This window comes from Chrysochloris asiatica, unplaced genomic scaffold (genome assembly GCF_000296735.1).
Source record: "Chrysochloris asiatica unplaced genomic scaffold, ChrAsi1.0 scaffold00168, whole genome shotgun sequence".
Lineage (NCBI taxonomy): Eukaryota > Metazoa > Chordata > Mammalia > Afrosoricida > Chrysochloridae > Chrysochloris > Chrysochloris asiatica.
The window spans coordinates 2,083,743-2,102,546 of record NW_006408686.1 but is presented as its reverse complement, the minus strand read 5'-3'; the positions used below and the strand labels follow the sequence as shown (position 1 = coordinate 2,102,546).

The window sequence follows — 18,804 nt, the reverse complement described above, 5'->3', positions numbered from 1 at the left end:
CCGTTCTCGCTGATAGCGATCCTGCACAGGGTTTCTGAGAAGCGGCTAGTGAGTTTGAACCGCCAACCTTGTGGTTAGCAGTCCAGCGCTTATCCTGCAGCAGCACACCAGGACATATAGTAGAGGACCCATTCAAAGAGCTCAAAAAAAATGAGCCCAAATCAGTAAAACAGAAGATTGCTTGAACAGGATTTCACTAGATCAAGAGCAATTTGAGTGTTCCATGAATAACAGTAATACTACTTGTGAATCCCTTAAAATTGCATAATCCAAACTGGTATAAACACAAGATATAGACAAGCCTTTGTTACAATAAAATATTAATAGACATGGAATGAGCTGGAAATCAATGATTTTATATCTGTGATAGTAACTGATTTACAAGGGTAAGCCAAGTATTGCTACAGAATCAACCTTTATTAAACAAACATATCAAAACGTGAAGCGACCATTCTTCACATATCCCCCATCTTCGTATCTACCCTTCTGGATAAGGTGTTTCTGTCGCTAACACTTCCCCAAAGAATTCGGCACGCTTCAGTTTGCACCATGTCAAAACAGTTTAGACATCCTCTAGGGACTCCAATCGTGTCCCTTTTAAGTGTTCTTTGAATTTGGGGAACAAGGTGTCTGAAAGGGCAACATGAAGACTGCAGGGTGGATGGAATAAGGTTACACAACGAAATTGTGGGAGGACGGCCCTTTGGAAGCTTGAAGAAAGAGCAAGTACATTGTGATGAAGAAATTCCTCACCACAAGTTTCTTGACCTTTTTCTTACTGGTGAAGCTTTCCATTTCCTTAAAATTTCTTCCTACCCTACCAAGCCATGTTATTGTCAGTAGCTTCATAGCATGTGAAAGTTGCACAGTGAATAAGGAAGACCGTAGAAGAATTGATGCATTTAAGTTACAGTGTTGGAGAAGAATATCAAAAGTTGCATGGACCTCTAGAAGGGCAAATCTGTGTTGGAAGAAGTACAGCTAGAATGCTTCTTAGGAGCCAGGATGGCGACATTTTGTCTCTCATACTTCAGACATTTATCAGGAGGGACCAATCCATGGAGAAGGACACCATGCCAAGTAAAGTGGAGGGTCAGTGACAAAGAGGAAGACCCCCAACGAGATGGATTGGCACAGTGGCAGCAGCAGTGGGTTCAAGCTCAATGATTGTGAAGATGGTGAAGAACCTGGCATTGTTTTGTTCTATTGAACATGAAGTCACAAAGAGTCGGAACCGACGACGCACCTAACAGCCTCTAAGCCCTTCTGATTGTCCTGTATCCTTTGAGAAAAATCTATCACGATTACCCCTTTGGAATCTCCATATGTTGCCCCTGTTCTCTTCTGCCTTGAATTTAACTTAGCCAGCATAGTTTCTCAGAAGCCATTGTTTTCACTGGACGCCCTCCTCCACCCCACCCTTTTTTTAGAAGACACCCTAATGAAACTAAGACAAGTGTATTACTAAGAGAAGTTGTCTGTAACTATCAACTGACCATACAGACATGTTTAAACACATTCTGCTTGTAATAAAACTGTACATGTATGAACTTGACACAACCATATTTTTTACCTTAACCTTATAGGCTGGAAATGTTAAGGAATATTGGTAACAATTTGATGAATATAGTATTAGCATACTCTGAAAGTGTTGAGAGGTGCCATTGAGTAGATTCCAACTCATAGCGACCCTACGGACAACAGAGGGAACCACACTGTCCAGTCCTGTGATCTCCTGATGATCTGGAGGTTTGAACCCATTGTAACCACTGTGTCAGTCCATCTCGCTGTGGGTCTTCCTCTTTCCCTGCTGATCTTCCATTTTAGTAAGCATGATGTCTTTCCACAGGAATTGATGCCTCCTGATGAGTGTCCAAAGTACCTGAGAGGAACTCGCCATGCTCTTCCAAGGAACATTCGGGCTGTACTTCCCGATACAAATTGGTTTTAAAGGCAGTACATGGACATGGCAATATTTTTCAGCCACACCATAATTCAAATGCATTAATTCTTTTTTGGTCTTATTTACTGTCCAGTTTTCTGAAGCATATAGGCTATTGAAAATACAATGATTTGGTTGTGAATAGTTAACGGTTTGTGTCGACTGGGCAAAGATTTAGCAGTTAAAATGTATTTGTTGGCGGCCGCCGCGAACCTTGGGATGGGCGGAGCCTAAGCTCTGCTCCGGAGGGTTGAGGGTCGCTGCTTCTCTGGGCTGCGATATGTTGGGGAAAGGAGTCATTGGCGGTGGTGGCGGCACCAAGGCGCCCAAGCCCTCCTTGGTGTCTTACATGCGCCCTGAGGAAATTCACACAAACAACAAAGAAGTAACAGACAAGGAAGTAACTCTTCACTTGCCAGGTGAGCAGTTGCTTTGTGAAGCCGGCACGGAGCTGCAATACTCCAGGAAGACTCGTGTCAGCGTGGTATTTTTGGGAAGCTTGTCTGCACAGACTTCAACATTGCTTTTTTGGGCGATGATGAATCTGCACTGGATACTGATGAAACTCAATTTAAAAATAAGGTTATAGGAGAAAACGACATCACACTTCTCTGTGATCAGATTTATGGAATGTTTGATGAGAAAAAAAAAAAAAAAAGCCCTCTTTGGGCAACTGAAGAAATAGCTCGAAAAGCTCAGCATTCATTGCAAAGATCTCCGAGTGTTCCATGGCACATAACAACATGATATGATATAACGTGATCAGTTCTGATTTTATGTAATTATCCAATGTGTTATAAATCCTCACTTCTATGTTAATGAGGTCAAATACAATCTACAGGATTAGGGTGTATCTTGCGACAATTTCTTTGAAGATAAAAGTAGAGGGAACTGAGCTGAGAAAGAAGGGCCTACACCACCAAGAAAGGCTTTGGACCTGCATCCCTGCACTGGGAAAGATTGATGCTAAAATACATAGAGAGCTTCATGGAATATTGGGCCTACAGAGGCTGAAAGGAGACAAGGTCCTTTTTCCTTTTCTTCAGAGTTGTTGTTGTTGTTAGGTGCCATCGAGTCAGTATCGACCCATAACGACCTTATGCACAGCAGAACAAAACACTGCCCAATCCTGGGCCAACCTCACTATTGTTGCCACACCTGAGTCCATCGATGCTGCCACTTGGCCAATCCATCTCGTTGGGGGTCTTCCTCTTTTTCTCTGACCCTCCACCTTACCAAACATGATATCCTTCTCCAGTGACTGGTCCCTCCTGACAATGTGTCCAAAGTATGAGACACGAAGTTTGGCCATCTATGGACTTCTAGCCTCCTAATTGTGAGAGAGTAAGTTTCTGTCTGTGGTAGCAACACTAGCTAAGTAAGACAGTTCAGTATCAGGAGAGTGGGTTGCTGCTCAAACATACCTAAAATGTGGACGTGGTTTTGGAATTGGATGATGAGCAGGAGCTGGAAGAATGCTAAACTGCCCAACTAGAAGAGACTGGTGGAATTACAGATGTCAAAGTCAACTCTGATGAGGGCTCAGAGGAAGTGAGGAAAGCTATAACACTGGAGATGGCACAGATATTGAGAAGTAGTGGCAGAGAAACTACAGCAGCAGAACCAGGAGATTGGCACATGGGAGCTGACCCACGGAACAAGAGAGCTGAGTGCCTTCATGCAGGAGGCTTCCTGGTGGAGTGGTGTGCCTCTGGGCACTTACCAGTAAAGCTAAAGAGAGGCTTGCAACACTTGTTGGAGCGGAGCAGAGCATAGACTTCGTTTTTGTTGTTAGGTACCAACTCATGGTGACCCTATGCATAACAGAACAAAACACTGCTGGGTCCTATGCCAATCTCACAATCGTTGCAACGTTTGAGCCCATTGTTGCTGCCATTGTGCCAATCCATTTTGCTGGGGGTCTTCCTCTTTTTCTCCAATCCTCCACCTTACCAAACATGATATCCTTCTCCAGTGACTGGTCCCTCCTGACAATATATCCAAAGTATGCTAGAAGAAGTCTGGCCACCCTGGCCTCCAAGGAGCACTCTGGATGAACTTCTTCCAACACAGATCTATTTGTTCTTTTGGCAGCCCATGGTACTTTCAATATTCTCCTTCAACACTTTATAAAGGTCTTATAAAGATTTGCCTAATGCAATACGTCACTTGATTCATTAACAACCTACAATATGTAGATAATACAACCTTGCTTGCTGAAAGCCAAGAGAACTTAAAATTCTTACTGATGAAGATCAAAGACCACAGCCTTCAGTATGGGTTGCACCTCAATGTAAAGAAAACAAAACTCCTCACCACTAGACCAATAAATAACATTCACATAAATGGAGAAAAAAAAGACTGTTGTTGATAAGTTTTCTTCCAATCCTGATGCCATGTTCTTCATAGAATCCATCTTCTCAGATGATTTGTTCAACATACAGCTTCAATAAGTATGGTGAAAGGATGCAATCCTGAAGCACATCTTTCCTTAAACCATTTAATGTCCCTTTGTTCTGCTGCAACAATCGACTCATATATAGGCTCCTCATGAGCACAGTTAAGTGTTCTGGAATTTTCATTGGTCTCAGTGTTATTCAATGCTACCATTCACACAGTTAATTGCCTTTGCACAGTCAATAAGATACAAACATTTTTTTTTTCTTGTATTGTTTACTTTCATCCAAGATCCATCTGACAGCAATGATATCCTTTGTCCCATGTCCTCTTCTGAATCCAGCTTGTTTCTGACAGGTCCCTGTTGATGTACTGCTGCAACCATTTTTAAATGATCTTCAGCAAAATTTTACTTGCATGTGATATTCATGATATTGTTCAATGATTTCAACATTTGATTGGGTCATCTTTCTTTTGTTGGCCAGGTAGTTGCCTTCCAATTTTTTTTGATATATAAGAGTGAGCACCTACAGCACTGCAAGTTTGCTGAAATATTTCAATTTGTATGCCATCAATTCCTAGAGCCTCATTTCTCACCAGTGTCTTCAGTGCAGTTTCAACAGAGAACCTGAAGGAACTTCAATACCATTGGTTCTTGATCACATTGGACCTCTTGAGATGGTTGAACACACCAGTTCTTTTTGGAGTGGTGACTTTTTGTATTCCTTCAATCTTTTTCTGATGCTTGTAGCATCATTATATCTTTTGCTCATAAAATCCATCAGTATTGGGTGTTGAGGCTTGATATTTTTCTTTGGTTCTTTCAGCTTGAGAAATGCTGAGCATGTTCTTCCCTTTTGGTTTTCTAACTCCTGGGCATTTGCACATTTCCTTATGATACATTGCCTTCTTCGTGAGCTGCCCTTTTCTGTTCAGCTATTTTACTTCACCATTTCTAGTCACATTAGCTTCTCTATGCTCAAGAATTTGAGTTGAAGTTTCAGAGTTTCTTCTGACATCCACTTTGGTCTTTTTTTAATGTTCATCTTTTAATGACCTTTTGCTTTCTTTATGTACATACAGTATTCTTGATGTCATCCACCACTCTTCTGTTTTTTGGTCATTAGTGTCAAGTCTGTTCTTGATGGTCTCTAAATTCAGATGGGATACACACAAGGTCACATTTAGGTTTTTGTGGATTTAATTTTCTTCAGCTGCAACTTGCACATGAGCAATCGGTGGTCTATTCTATTGGTTTCTGGCCTTGTTTTTGCTGATATTGAGCTTCTCCGTATCTTTCTACAGATATAGTCAATTTGACTCTTATGTATTCCATCTGGGAAGGTCCACATGTGTAGTTGTTGTTTGTGTTGTAGATAAAAGGTATTTGCAATGAAGAAATTGTTGACCTTGAAAAATTCTATCATGTCATCTCCAGCATCACTTCTATCCCCAAGGCCGTATTTTTCAACTACCAATCCTTCATTTCCAACTTTTGCATTCTAATCACCAGCAATCATCAATGTATCTTGACTGCATGTTTGATCAACTTCAGATTGAAGATGTTGGTAGAATTCTTCAGTTTCTACATTGTTTGATTTGGTGACTTGGGTGCATAAATTTGAATAACAGTCATATTAATTGGTCTTTCTTATAAGCATATGGATATTACCCTATAAGACAGCATTGTACTTTTAGATAGAGAAATCCTGTTTTTGACGATGACTATGATACTGTTCCTCTTCAATTTGTCATTCCTGCCTTAGTAAACCATACAATTGTCTCATTTACAATGGTGAATGCCAGTTCATTTCAACTCACTTAATTCTGAGGATATTGATCTTTATGCTTTCCATTTCATTTTTGATGACTTTCAACTTTCTTAGATTTACATTTTGTACATTCCAAGTTCTGATTATTAATGGGCATTTGCAGCAGTTACTTCTCATTTTGAAGTTGTGTCCCAACAGCAAATGAAAATGCTGAAAGTTTTGCTTCATCTACATTATAAAGTTCAGCTCTTTGAGGGAGTTTTTCCTCAGTTGTATTTTGTATGCCTTCCAACCTGAGGGGCTTTCTCTTCTGATACTATATAAAACATGTTCCACTTGTATTCACAATGTTTTTAGTGTCTAACTCTTCAGAAGTGTCTCACCTCTCCTTCTTATTCTTAGTTTGGAAACTCCACTAAAACCTGTCCACCATGGATGACCCTACTGGTATTTAAAATACTGGTGGCATAGCCTCCAGCATCACAGCAGCATTCAAGCCACCACAGTAAGACTGATAGAACAATGGTGGCCATGGACTGTCATTCAGCTATAAAATGGAATGATGGTCTAAAAAAATACAAGGACAGATCTTGCAGACATTATGCTACATGAAATACTATAAGAATATATGGGGTATATTGGCTCTGTATGATAAGCACTAGATTGTGAACCACAAAGTTGGTTAGTTTGAGCCCACCAGCCGTTCTGTGGGAGAAAGATGAGACTTTCTGCTCCTGCAAAGATGTACAACTCAGAAACCCTATACAGCATTGCTATGAGTCAGAACTGACTCAATGGCACCTAACAACATATATATGGACATGTAACACACCCATCTAAATAGTGCTCCCACAAATATAACATATAGGAATTATGATATTAAATAAAATAGTTCTGGAATCGTATGCCCATTCATATACTGAGTATATCTCATTTCCAGAAGTCAATTTCATCCTCATTCACCCATTCTACCATATTACAAGTAAATCATAGCACAGTCTTCATTTTTCTTAAATCTCCTGCTTAGGTGTATGAAAGTCCCAAAATGTTACTTTTGATAATAATTGTTTAATAAAAGTCTAAGTCATGGTCAAGAAGTCATAGGTCAAGTTAGTTTCCTGGTTTTATTGGAAAATAAAAAATTTCAGACTATGCTTAAGTTGATAATTATAGTGCATTAGCTCAAGTTGAATGTGCAAACATCAGATCATCCCAAGTGAAACCTTTAGCTTGTTTTAGGTCTGCCTAGCTGGTGTGGCACTGAAGGATAGGCACTGGATTGCTAACCACAGGTTGACTGTTCAAACCCAACAATTGCTTCTTGGAAACTTTATACAGAGTTGCTATGAATCAGAACTGACTTGATGGCACTTAACAATTGCATAGTTATGTGTTAGTGTCAATTTAAGTCAGCAACATGTAAAAACATTCTTGCATGTAACACTAAGGAAAGTAATGTATGGCGGAGCAGGGTTGGCAAAAAACGGTATGATTCTACTTATACTGAGATATAAATAAAAAGTCTAGTGGGAGGAAATAAATGATACCCAATAAATTTTTGTCCTTTTTTCTCAAACTCTGGAGAGGAGAGAGAATATAGGATAGACAATTTTACAAAAATAAATGTACTTCAAATTCAGTATAGCCTTTATTTATGAAGTTTTGATGAAAGTAATGGTATAGCCTTTGGAAAGCAATCACATCAAACCCTGGGCAGGAATATGGAGAATGAGAAACCACTACCTAATTAATGTTTACTGTAAACAGTTTGTCATATAAATGTTCTTTACACTTTCAAAAGTATGTAGATCCTGGCATTAACATTGTTGGGAAAAAATATTTTCCATTTTGTAATATGTAGTGTCTTCTTATATCAAGATTAACATTCATTTTTCAGTCCACACTGTCACAAACAATAAATTTATTTATGCTGTATGCATGAGGACTAAACTTGACAAAACCAGCTGGGCAAAGACAGAACCTAATCACAAGAGGGCACTGCCAGATACTGCATTTTGTAGTAATGATTGGTTTCTACATTTCAACTTCTGTGTTGCTGACTTCACTTTATTAAGGCTGCTTTCAGATTTACTGTTCTCAACATAAATTTGTCTAAACTTTGAGAAATGAAAATACAATTTTCAAATATTATATACATTTATTCCAATTTTCTAACAAATACTGAACCTAAGTGTAGTGGGTACGTAGTTGGTTGCTAACTAGATGGTGAGTGCCTCCCACCCACCAGCTGCACCATGGGAAACAGACATGGTGATCTGTTTGGCAAAGATTTACAGCCTTGGGAACCTTACAGTGTAATTCTACCCTGTGCCATGGGGATGTTGTGAGTCAGAACTAATGGTAATGGATTTGTTTGTTTGTTTACTTAAGTTCTGCTGCTGCTGTGTGCTGTGGAGTCGGTTCCGACTCATAGTGACCCTGTATAGGGTTTCCGAGGCTGTAAATCTTTACAGGAGCAAAAAGCCTCATCTTTCTCCTGTGGAACAGCTGGTAGTTTTGAACTGCTGACCTTGGGTTCGCAGCCCAATTCGTAACCACTACGCTACCAGAGCTCCTTTTACTAAGTTCTAGGTAGTAGTAAAACTGTGTAGATTCACCAGTGAACAACATGTCTACATTCTAGTGAACGTTAATTTTGGTATTCCTGTCATTATACTTTTATAAAAGGACTGAAAACGCTTGTCCTTTCTAAGTCGTCTCTCTTGAGTAATACTGGATAAAGATCAAGGTTATGACTTAAGTCTTTATTGCACCACTTACAAAAGTACTCTGCTGTGAGGTCGTCTGACAAATATATTAAACTCTGGTTGAAATATTCACTTATATGAAAGAAATGATTCTCTTGGATGAAACCCTCTAACTGGAGGAATCCAAGGCACACTTAGGTCTTTTCAAAATCGTTTTGTAGAGAGCTTCTCCCCTGTGTGGACTCTCTGATGTTCTTACTGCTCTGACCACATTTAGATAATTGTTCACTAGCATGAGTTCTGTGATGAATGGTGAGATCTGATCTCCAGCTGAAGCTCTTACCACATATCTCACACTGGTACGGTTTCTCCCCTGTGTGGACTCTCTTGTGAGACTGTAATTGTGAAGATCGACTAAAGACTTTACCACACACATCACATCTGTATGGTTTCTCTCCAGTGTGGACACTCTGATGAAGTTGGAGACTTGAGGCCTGACTGAAGTACTTCCCACATTCCCCACACTTGTAGGGTTTCTCTCCTGTGTGGACCCTTTGGTGCATGTCAAGGTTCAAACTCCACTTGAAGCCCTTCCCACACTTCTCACATGTGTATGGCTTTTCTTCCATATGGACTCTCTGATGGGCTTGAAGGTGTGAACTCCGACCAAAGCTCTTCCCGCACTCTTCACATTTAAATGGTTTTTCTCCACTGTGGACTCTCTGGTGGGCCAAAAGATTTGAGGCCTGCCTGAAGACTTTCCCACATTCCTCACAATGATATGGTTTCTCGCCTGTGTGGATCCTACAATGAATTTTAAGATCTGCTCTACGACTAAAGCCCTTTCCACAGTCTTCACATTTATATGGTTTCTCACCAGTATGGATCAGCTGGTGAACTTGAAGTTTTGAACTATTATTGAAGCCTTGCCCACACGCCTCACACTTAAATGGTTTTCTGGCACTATGAGCTTTCTGATGAATCTGAAGGTATGAACTCTGACTGAAGCCTTTCCCACACACCTCACATTTATAGGGTTTTTCTCCTGTGTGGACTACCAAATGAACTTGGTAATGAGAGTTCCTCCTGAAATTCTTCCCACACTGCTCACATTTATATGGTTTCTCTCCAGTGTGGACTCTCTGGTGGGCTTGAAGATTTGAACTCAGAGTGAAGCCTTTACCACACACATTACATATGTATGATTTCTCTCCTGTGTGAACTCCTTGGTGGGCCTGAAGACTTGAAGGCCGACTGAAGCCTTTACCACAGTCCTCACATTTATAGGGTTTTTCTCCTGTATGGACCCTCAGGTGAATATAAAGATTTGAGCTACAAATAAAACCCTTCCCACACTCTTCACATTTGTATGGTTTCTCTCCTGTGTGGACTCTGTGGTGAGATTGAAGATGTGAATTCCGACTGAAGCTCTTGCCACATGCATCACATTTGAATGGTTTCTCTCCTGTGTGAACTCGCTGATGACCCTGAAGATGAGAGGGCTGACTGAAAGTCCTCCCGCACTCCTCACAGTGGTAAGGTTTCTCTCCTGTGTGGATCTGGCCATGAACAGTAAGTGCTGATTTGCGACTGAAGCCCTTCCCACATTCCTCATATCTGTGAGGTTTCTCTACCATCTGGACTATCTGATGAGCTTGCTGGTGTGAGCCCTGATTGAAACCCTTATCACAGTCATTACACTTATGACACTGCTGTCCCACGTGAACTCTCTGATGAATATGAAGAACTGAGTCATAACGAAGACCTTTTCCACACTCCCTACATGTATGAGATTTCTCTCCGAAGTGGAATGGCTGATGAAGATCAGAGCTGGAGAGATCATCCAATGTTTCTTGATACTTGATACAATGGCAGGTTTTCTGTTCTGCGTGAATTATACTTTGCGGATCAAATGTTGAGACACTCACTCTGTATTTTCTGTTAGCATTGTGGCTATAAGTTATTTCACTGTTGTGTACTCCAAGATCATGGTGATGTGAAACTGAACTGTGGCTGTCAACCCCCTGCTTAGAATGACACAATTTCTTTTTCATGGAAATTTGCTGATTTTTACTCTGGTAATTTGATGACCCAGTCAGATAAGTTTTCTTCCAAGAATCTTGAGCTCTCAACGTGGAAACATTTGGATTTTGAATATCACTGGGGCCATCCCCTTCATAAATCCGTATATAGTTCTTATCTTGAGAAACTGGAATAGATAGTGCTGCCCCAAACTGGCAGAGAGAATCATCTCTTTTGTGGATCTGAGAACTACTTATCATAAAGTCTTGACACCTAGATAAATCACTTGCAATTTGTTGCCAAATTTGCCAGCAGGTATGCTCTTCATGTGCTCCTCCAACTTGAACAGAACCTAACTCCTTTTGACTCGTTTCTCCTGTAAAAACAAAGAATTCAGAGATGTGGACACGTGAAAGCTTTATTCCGAGATGTCAAGGTTTTCTACTTAGAACACAGCATGGTTCAACTTATCTTTTTCTCACACATGATGTTTATATATCAACAGAAACCAAGAGGTGGTTTAAGCTCTAAGCCACTAAACATGAATGAAAACTAGCCAGAAACACATTACTCCCAGCTGAATACGATCTAAATCTTTTTTTTTTAATTATTTGTTTTTTCCACCACAAAGCGGTGTCACTGAGAACAACCATTTTGTTGTGTTCACAGCTTTGTTAGCTGCAGTCCAGACAGTCCAGCCTGGAAGTAAGGACAGGAGGTGCTTAATAAATGCCTGCACAGATGTGTCCCACCTTGACTTTGGGGTCCTCCATGCTGCTGAATCCCAGTTTAAATTTGAGCTAAGTCACAGGAGCAAAAGACCTTTTATACGTAAGTTATCTGAAATAGGAAATAACAAAACTACAGTTTTGTTTAGAAATTGAAAGGCTGTAACTTTCAGATGGAATCAGCCCAGGGGGTGTATGCTGAGGAGAAAGTCACAGTTGGAAAGAATCATGTGGAATCAAAGGGAAACACAAAGACTTGTGCACTGGTTCCTTCTGAGGCTGGTGGTGCTGTGGGATCAGCATTGGACTGGTTAACCACAAAGTTCACAGTTCAAAGCCATCAGCTGCTCTCTGGGAGGATGAGGGGGTTCTTTGTTCCTGTAAAGATTTACAGCCTCAGAAACCCTATACAGGGCTGCTCTAAGTCGGAATTGGCTCGATGGCAGTGGGTTTGGTTTTTGTCTGTTTGGTAACTTTCCCATGTCATCACTTTCCCATGTAAGAGTCAACATTCAGAGGCTAAGTAAGAATGCCATCTTCCCTGGTAGAACAGGCTGTAGGAAGGAAAGCTAAGACAGGACAATTACTATAAAGGATATTACAATAATCCAGGAAGGAAGTTTACCAATTTAGTCCAGGGGATAGCAATAAGGGGGTGAGGGGCTAGAAACAAGCAAATAATGTTAACTGTGGCTGATTGACAAGTGCTTACCTTAATCTCACTCTCTTAGAACTGTTTTCTTCATCATCCAAAGTTCTCATGCCTCTCAAACAATTAATTGACCAGAATTTTTGCTGCAGTAGTTTCTTTCCTAAGGAGTTCTGATATTTTCCATTCTATTTTATTTCACTAAAACTTGCAAGGAAGACTCAATAAATGGTTTTAAAATTCACTAATGGGTCAGGAGTGAAATTTGAACAAGTGTAGACAAGATGCAACAGTATACTGTCTGTTTATAGTTTGTTTATGAAAAAAAAAAATGACAAAGAGCAGACAAAGACTAGAAACATCCTGTCTCTGTGTACCAAGGGGGTTAGGAAAGACAGGTTCCCAAACTAAAGGAACCATTCTAAGAACCTTAAAAACTTGAAGACACAAAAGACCCTCCAGATGGCACTTGTCCTCACCCACTGAGATCAGGTTTTTGAAATTTTCTACCATCACATCTCGGTACAGCATCCTCTGGGTCGGGTCCAGGAGTCCCAGCTCCTCCTCAGTGAAGGCCACAGCCACGTCCTTGAATGTTACAACTTCCTACAACAAACACACACAACCTCAATGTCACTAGTAGAGGGGCAGCAATGAGAAGGTGGAGGAGATGGGTGGGAAGATGCTCTGGGTTCTCAGTCAGCAGTCAATTTGTAGCCTTATATATCTGCTAGGTACCCTCTGTAAAAATTCTTTAGACCCCAGACACAACACAGTGAACTAGGAGGTAGATCAGGCATTAAACATCACATTAGGACAACTGACTTCAGTATCCCATGAAGCTGTGTAACATTCATTTTTTGCTACAGTAGATTCCCATCAAATTCATACAGTTTGTTTTTTAACTTTTTATGTAAACTGAGTGAAGGTTTACAGAGCAGATCATTAGTTTTACGTTCAGCCAGTCATGCACTTCATTCCATCTCAATGACTGATTCCCTCCACGTAATACCAGAGCCCTCTTCCTGTCTTTCCTGTTTCCAATGTGACCGTCTTACCCAACCTTTCTGAATTTTATCCTTAGGTAAATGCTGACTCTTTGATCTTGATTGGTTGACCAATTGTGTGCCTACCTCATTGGTATTGTTTTCCCTCCTGTAACTCATCTATTGCGTGGCTGAAAGTCGAGGCACAGGAGTTCAGTTCCAGAGCTGAAGGGTGGTCAAGGGCCATAGCCTCAGGGTTCCCCCAGTTTCTATCTGACCAGTATATACCTAGTTTTTAAATTGTATTCATATAAATTTCAAGATCTCATTGTTGTTGTTTTACAAACGTAACCATGATAGTTTACCAATGCATAACCTTCTGAAAAACTCAAGTTTGAAAAAAATACTATCCTGTTTTGTCCATAACATACTAGGGAGTTTAAATAGATAAGGTATGTTTTTATATGTGGTACCTGGGCTGTTTTGTTAATAGACTATTCAAATAGGTCAGAATTCATCAGGTTATCTAACTGCTGCTTCATACAGAAGAAAACTATTGTTAGATGTTTTCACACTCAAAGATTTAGATTCAGTCTATTCCATGTCTGAGTCATACCTTGTGTGTTATGTTTTTTTTTCTTTTGTGTACATGTATGCATTTTTTAAATCAAAATCATCCATGACTTTAAAGATACAATTCAGAAGCTCTGGGAAAGAAGGACGAATTGGAAACGGGAAGGACAGGAAGTGTAGGTGACGTTACATGGAGGGAACTGCAGTAACTGAGATGGAATGAAGTGGATGACTGGTTGAATGTAATCTACTCTGTTAACCTTCACTCAATTTACAATAAAAAGTTTAAAAACAAACAAACCTAGGTATATGAATTCGAAGGCAATCTACTGTAGCAAAAAAGGAATGTTACACAGTTTCATGGGACATTAATGTTAATTGTCCTAATCTTACATTTAGTACCTCTGCTTGACCCCCTAGCTCATGGTATAGTGCCTAGGGCCAAAAGCTTGCAAGCAGCCATCCAGTGTACAACACCACCTGGTCTCTTATCTGGAGCACCAGAGGAAGGATCATCAGGAAGAGGAGGAGGAAATGCAGTGTGAGATTGGTTGCTTTCATGAGCAACTGCCACCTATGCCATGTGACCAGAAATGGATGGTGTCTGTCTATCATGACTGATGAGTTGGATCAAAGATTCTATGGAAGAATTCTAATCAAAAGAGGGTAAATGCAGAATAGAATTGCAAATTCTCACCGACTCCACTTTCTGAAGCCATGAAGGTAGGAAGAACATCTGAAGCTACTGCCCTGAAATAATCTCTAAATGTTTAACCAAAAATATCCCCTGAAATCTTATAACCAAATAATAGCCTAACTGGTGAAGAGTGTCTGCCTTCAGCAATGTGCCCTTTTACGATCTATGTATACAGGATCAAGTTGCCAAAAGCAACTCAAAAGATCAGATGGAAAATCTAGGCAATGGTGAGTTTACTTAATGGGGAGAAACAGCCAAGAGAAAGAGGGTGAGAATGGTTATACAACTTGAAAAATGCCATCAATGTCAGGAAATTGTAATGGTCTCCTGTGTCTATTCTAATTACAACAAAACAAATTCTTACAAAAATGAATGTTACAGTAGTAACTGAGAAAGCATAGCTTAAAATTGTATGTATATTATGAATACTGTCGAGTCAGCTTGACTCATGTATAGGGTTTCCAAAGAGCAGCTGGTGGGTTTGAACTGCCGACCATTTGGTTCACAGTCTAGTGCTGTTCCTCCAGCGCCACACCGGGAGTCTATATTATAAATACAGAAATATAAACAAGGATACAGATGATGAAGCAATGATGAAATACATAAGACACTAATTAGTAATCAGGGAAGTAGTAAAATAGAAGAGTTTTTCAACTCTTATTTGTGATATCAAACATGATGAAATAAAACAAAAACTAAAAACCAAGTGAAACTTCAGTAGAAAAAAAACAAGCGTCCAGTACACCCAACAGGTCCTCAAATACCCTGACTCTCCTTAATTTTTCTGAACAAAGAATGTGCTCAATCTCCAAGAACTAAAATGGCATTTTTATAGCAAGAAAAACACTCCCTACTCACCTTCAATGTAGTCATTTTTGTCTCTTCCTTCAAGGAAGCACAGAGTCCTAGGAGGCATAACTAGGGAAGGAAAAAGAAATCAATGGAAATCAATCAAGTATGCCACTAACCCATGTGGCTGCTCCTTGGGAATTAGCAAAGAGGTCCCTTGGTTGGGTGTCAGCATCTGCATATGGCTTGATGAGAAAGCATGGCAGATATGGTTGTTGTTAAGAGCTGATAAATCGGTGCCGACTCATAGTGACTCATAGGGTTTCAAAGGAGCAGCTAGAGAATTTGAACTGCTGATCTGTGGTTCAATCTGACCTTTCAGTTCAGTGATTATCCTACAGAGCTCCCCCAAGACTCCATGACATGAAGAAGACACCTTTTACCCCTTTCAATATTGCTTCAGTGAGCAATGTGCTCAAAAACGCACAGTGCCCTCATCGCCAGTGCACTTTCTAGCTCCTAGGCAGCAATTCTTATTCTGGGCATGGTATAAATTGGGACAATGTATTTAAGAGTAGGCTCTGGAGCCAAAATGTGTGTGTTGATATTCTGGTACTGCTACTCACTCTAGCTTTGCCATCTTGGGGAAAATTATCAACACTTCTATGCCTCAATCAACGTTGTTATCTGCAAGGTTGGAAGAGTAACTACCAACCCCAAAGAAATAATTGAAAAAAAACAAAACACAACAAAAAACTGCGAACACAGAATACTGTGTTTATTTCATAGCAACTGCAGAAAAACAGACAATATTATGTAGTTTGAACGTATCCTTGTTAAGTGTGATTGTTACCGCTAAAGGATACTCCTGTGGCACTGTAGGATAAGTACTGGACTGCTAACTGGAAGGTGGGCAGTTCAAACCTAACTCCTTGGAAACGCTATACAGGGTCTCTATGAGTCAGAACTGACTTGAAGACACTTAACAACATATTATTTGAAATGAAATAAAGTAGATGAGAAACTATTTAGCTAGTAACCAAGGAGTCCCTTCTTCTTGTAAATTACAATGACTGGGTCTCCATGTTGGATATGTCAGTGACATCTCCAGGTATCAAATTAAAGCAATACTCTCCTTCCTAAGAAGAGGTCAGAAAATAAAAAAGAGAATAGAAGCAAATACTGTTGAATGATGTTGCATGGAGGGGACTGTAATCATTGCAACGAAACGAAATACTATAGGATGTATGCAAAACCGATGTTCTTCCCTGTAAACTATCACTCAATTCACAATAAAAGCTATAAAAGAAAAGAGGTAAAAAGAGTTCTCAGTTAGTCCAGCTTCTTCGGTTCACAGAAGCTCACTGCGAAAGGGGGACTTTTAGGAGAATGACAGTTGTCTTAAAAACAGCAATCAGTTCTAGGCAGTTTTAAGTCTTACTTCCAAAATACAGAATAGCAAACGAAGGCACAGAGATGCTATGTAACTCGCCCAGTGTTTCACTGTATAAGGCTTCTAGCAACTCTGGCTCAAGAGCAAGGGAGACGTGCAAGGAACCCAGAGACCCTCCACCCAGGCATTGCACAGCCAGGGTCCAACCCAACAAGGGACCTGTCCAAAGGCGAAGAAGCTCCGCCCATGGGAAGGAAAGTCACCATCCTCGCCCCCAAACCTCCACTCTCAGCTGTCCCTTCGCTTTCTCCTCAGACTTTAAGTTGAATACCTGTTGAACCCCAGCAAAGCTAGGAGAAACTCAAATAGGTCGTGAGAAACTGACCTGAATAACCAGAACCAAGGGAAATATGGCTACTATATCGACTTCCTGGAGCGGAAGTGCCCTCTACGATCTTGAGCGCCTGGACTACACTTCCCAGAGTTCCTAGCCTAGTCTAGCTAGGGCGGAAGTGCTTGTGTCTACACGAAATTCCTAGACCTACGCGTTCAAGAATGCCCCTGAAGAAAACATTTACTGTATGTAGCTGAGTATACGAGACGACACGGAACTCTAGATTACAAATTACATCATACCGAGAAGCGGAAACAGCAGTAGTGCTACCTTCTCGGACTACACCTCCCGGACTGGCCAAACGAAATCGCGAAGTGCCCAATGCTCAAAGGCCTCATTGCGCAAGTGCCCAACTACACTGAGCTCTAGGTTTCTTTTCCAAAATGCCTGAGAAGTTCTAGAATTAAGGTCTTGCCATGTAAATCGAAATCAGCTCACCGGCAATTGTTTCTTTTCTTATTTTTTTATTTTGGTATGCCGTAGATCTATCGCTTTAGTAGCATGTAGATTTTATTAGTTGAAAAATGGGGAAGTTTAGCACCATCTTAGACACATTCAAGTGATTAACAAAAAGACCGGAGCCTGTCATGAATGTTTCCTGAGGTTAAAAAATAATCAAAACTCACTAAAGTTGAAACATGAGGTTTCTTCTAAGAAGTTAGTCTACATGCACACAAGAGTTAAGTAAGTAAGAATTAATACAGGCACAGCTTTGTTTCAACTGAATGTGTTTAAATACGTCTCTGCAATCAGTGAATGGCTGCAGACAAGTTCTCAATGCAGTGAAGTTCCAGAGGATGTGCTGGGCCCGTTAATCAGTTCTGAAGATTACGGTGACTGTTTTTGTTTTTGTTGTTTTGCACTCCTAAAGGATAATCTTGATAGATTTTCTTGATGTACATAGGACAATGACACGGTCTTATAAAGAATTAATAAAATTCAAAACTGCATTGCTGAGAAATAGACAAGGAAATTTGCACCAAGGGCTTTTTGCTCCCATTACAACAATGCACTTGCTTATCTTCAAGGGTAGCAGGGGCTGTCCTGTGAGGATTTGTTTGGGAAAGCTTACTCCATTTATCCTACAGCCCTGTTCTTGCCCCTTCACTTTTTTTTTGTTCCCTAAACAAAAAAAAAAAAAAAACATTTCAAAGGAACATGATTTGAGACTCTCAAGAATGTCCAAATGGCTAAGTCTGGGCAGCCGAAGAGTGTGGTTAGCAAGATGAACTAAGATGCGCAGAAGAGATCGTCCATGAACCAAAAGTCAATAGAAACTGGAGAAAGAGAATGCCTCAAAGACTTGCTGAGAGCTAAATTAATTGAATGTGGCTGGAAGGATCAATTGAAAGCACACTATGAAGAGGTAATTAAAGAAAAAGGACTAGAACACGTTACTGTTGATGACTTGGTGTCTGAAATCACTCCAAAAGGCAGAGCCCTGGTACCTGACAGCTTAAAGAAGGAGCTCCTACAAAGAATAAGAACATTCCTTGCTCAGCATGCCAGTCTTTGAGATTGCATTAGATCATGTTGTTCTGTGGTTTTATTTCTGAAAGTGAAACTTGCCATAAATTAGAAATCCGTTTCCCAAAATAAAATCCTTTTATATAAAAAAAAAGAATGTCCAAATGGTCATTTTGATGTGATAGAAGTGGAATAGTGAATAATTTTGCAGAGATGTATTAGCAAGATGAAAACATTGCCTTCAGAAATATCTAGGCCCAGATGGACAGTATGTTAAAAAAAAAAAA

The 18,804-nt window shown here is 40.2% G+C and overlaps 2 protein-coding genes and 1 pseudogene across 2 annotated transcripts; 1 reads left to right on the top strand and 2 right to left on the bottom strand.

Annotated features, from left to right (window-relative positions):
• Positions 1–9,013: 9,013 nt before the first annotated feature.
• Positions 9,014–11,614, bottom strand: LOC102837644 (zinc finger protein 226-like). The gene is made up of 3 exons (XM_006871495.1): positions 11,594–11,614; positions 9,878–10,054; positions 9,014–9,709 (listed from the first exon to the last, which is right to left on the bottom strand). The coding sequence occupies exons 1-3, from the start codon at positions 11,612–11,614 to the stop codon at positions 9,014–9,016; spliced, it is 894 nt and encodes a 297-aa protein (XP_006871557.1).
• Positions 11,615–11,738: 124 nt separating this feature from the next.
• LOC102837266 (zinc finger protein 155-like) lies at positions 11,739–15,347 on the bottom strand. Its single transcript, XM_006871494.1, has 3 exons — positions 15,333–15,347; positions 12,698–12,824; positions 11,739–11,767 (listed from the first exon to the last, which is right to left on the bottom strand). Exons 1-3 carry the CDS (start codon positions 15,345–15,347, stop codon positions 11,739–11,741), a joined length of 171 nt encoding a protein of 56 aa, XP_006871556.1.
• Positions 15,348–18,269: 2,922 nt separating this feature from the next.
• On the top strand, positions 18,270–18,566 carry LOC102816165 (annotated as a pseudogene).
• Positions 18,567–18,804: the final 238 nt, after the last annotated feature.

Excerpts from the sequence above, each read along its gene's own strand:
- LOC102837644 (XM_006871495.1), bottom strand. The coding sequence starts at position 11,614 with ATGGAGGACCCCAAAGTCAAG. Across the intron at positions 10,055-11,593 it reads TGGAGGACCCCAAAGTCAAG|GCCCACCAAGGAGTTCACAC; the intron begins GTGGGACACATC and ends TCAAGTCTTCAG. Across the intron at positions 9,710-9,877 it reads CTCATTACCAAGTTCATTTG|CTGATCCATACTGGTGAGAA; the intron begins GTAGTCCACACA and ends CAAGTTCACCAG.
- LOC102837266 (XM_006871494.1), bottom strand. Across the intron at positions 11,768-12,697 it reads CAAAAACCTGATCTCAGTGG|CATACACCCCCTGGGCTGAT; the intron begins GTGAGGACAAGT and ends CTTTCTCCTCAG.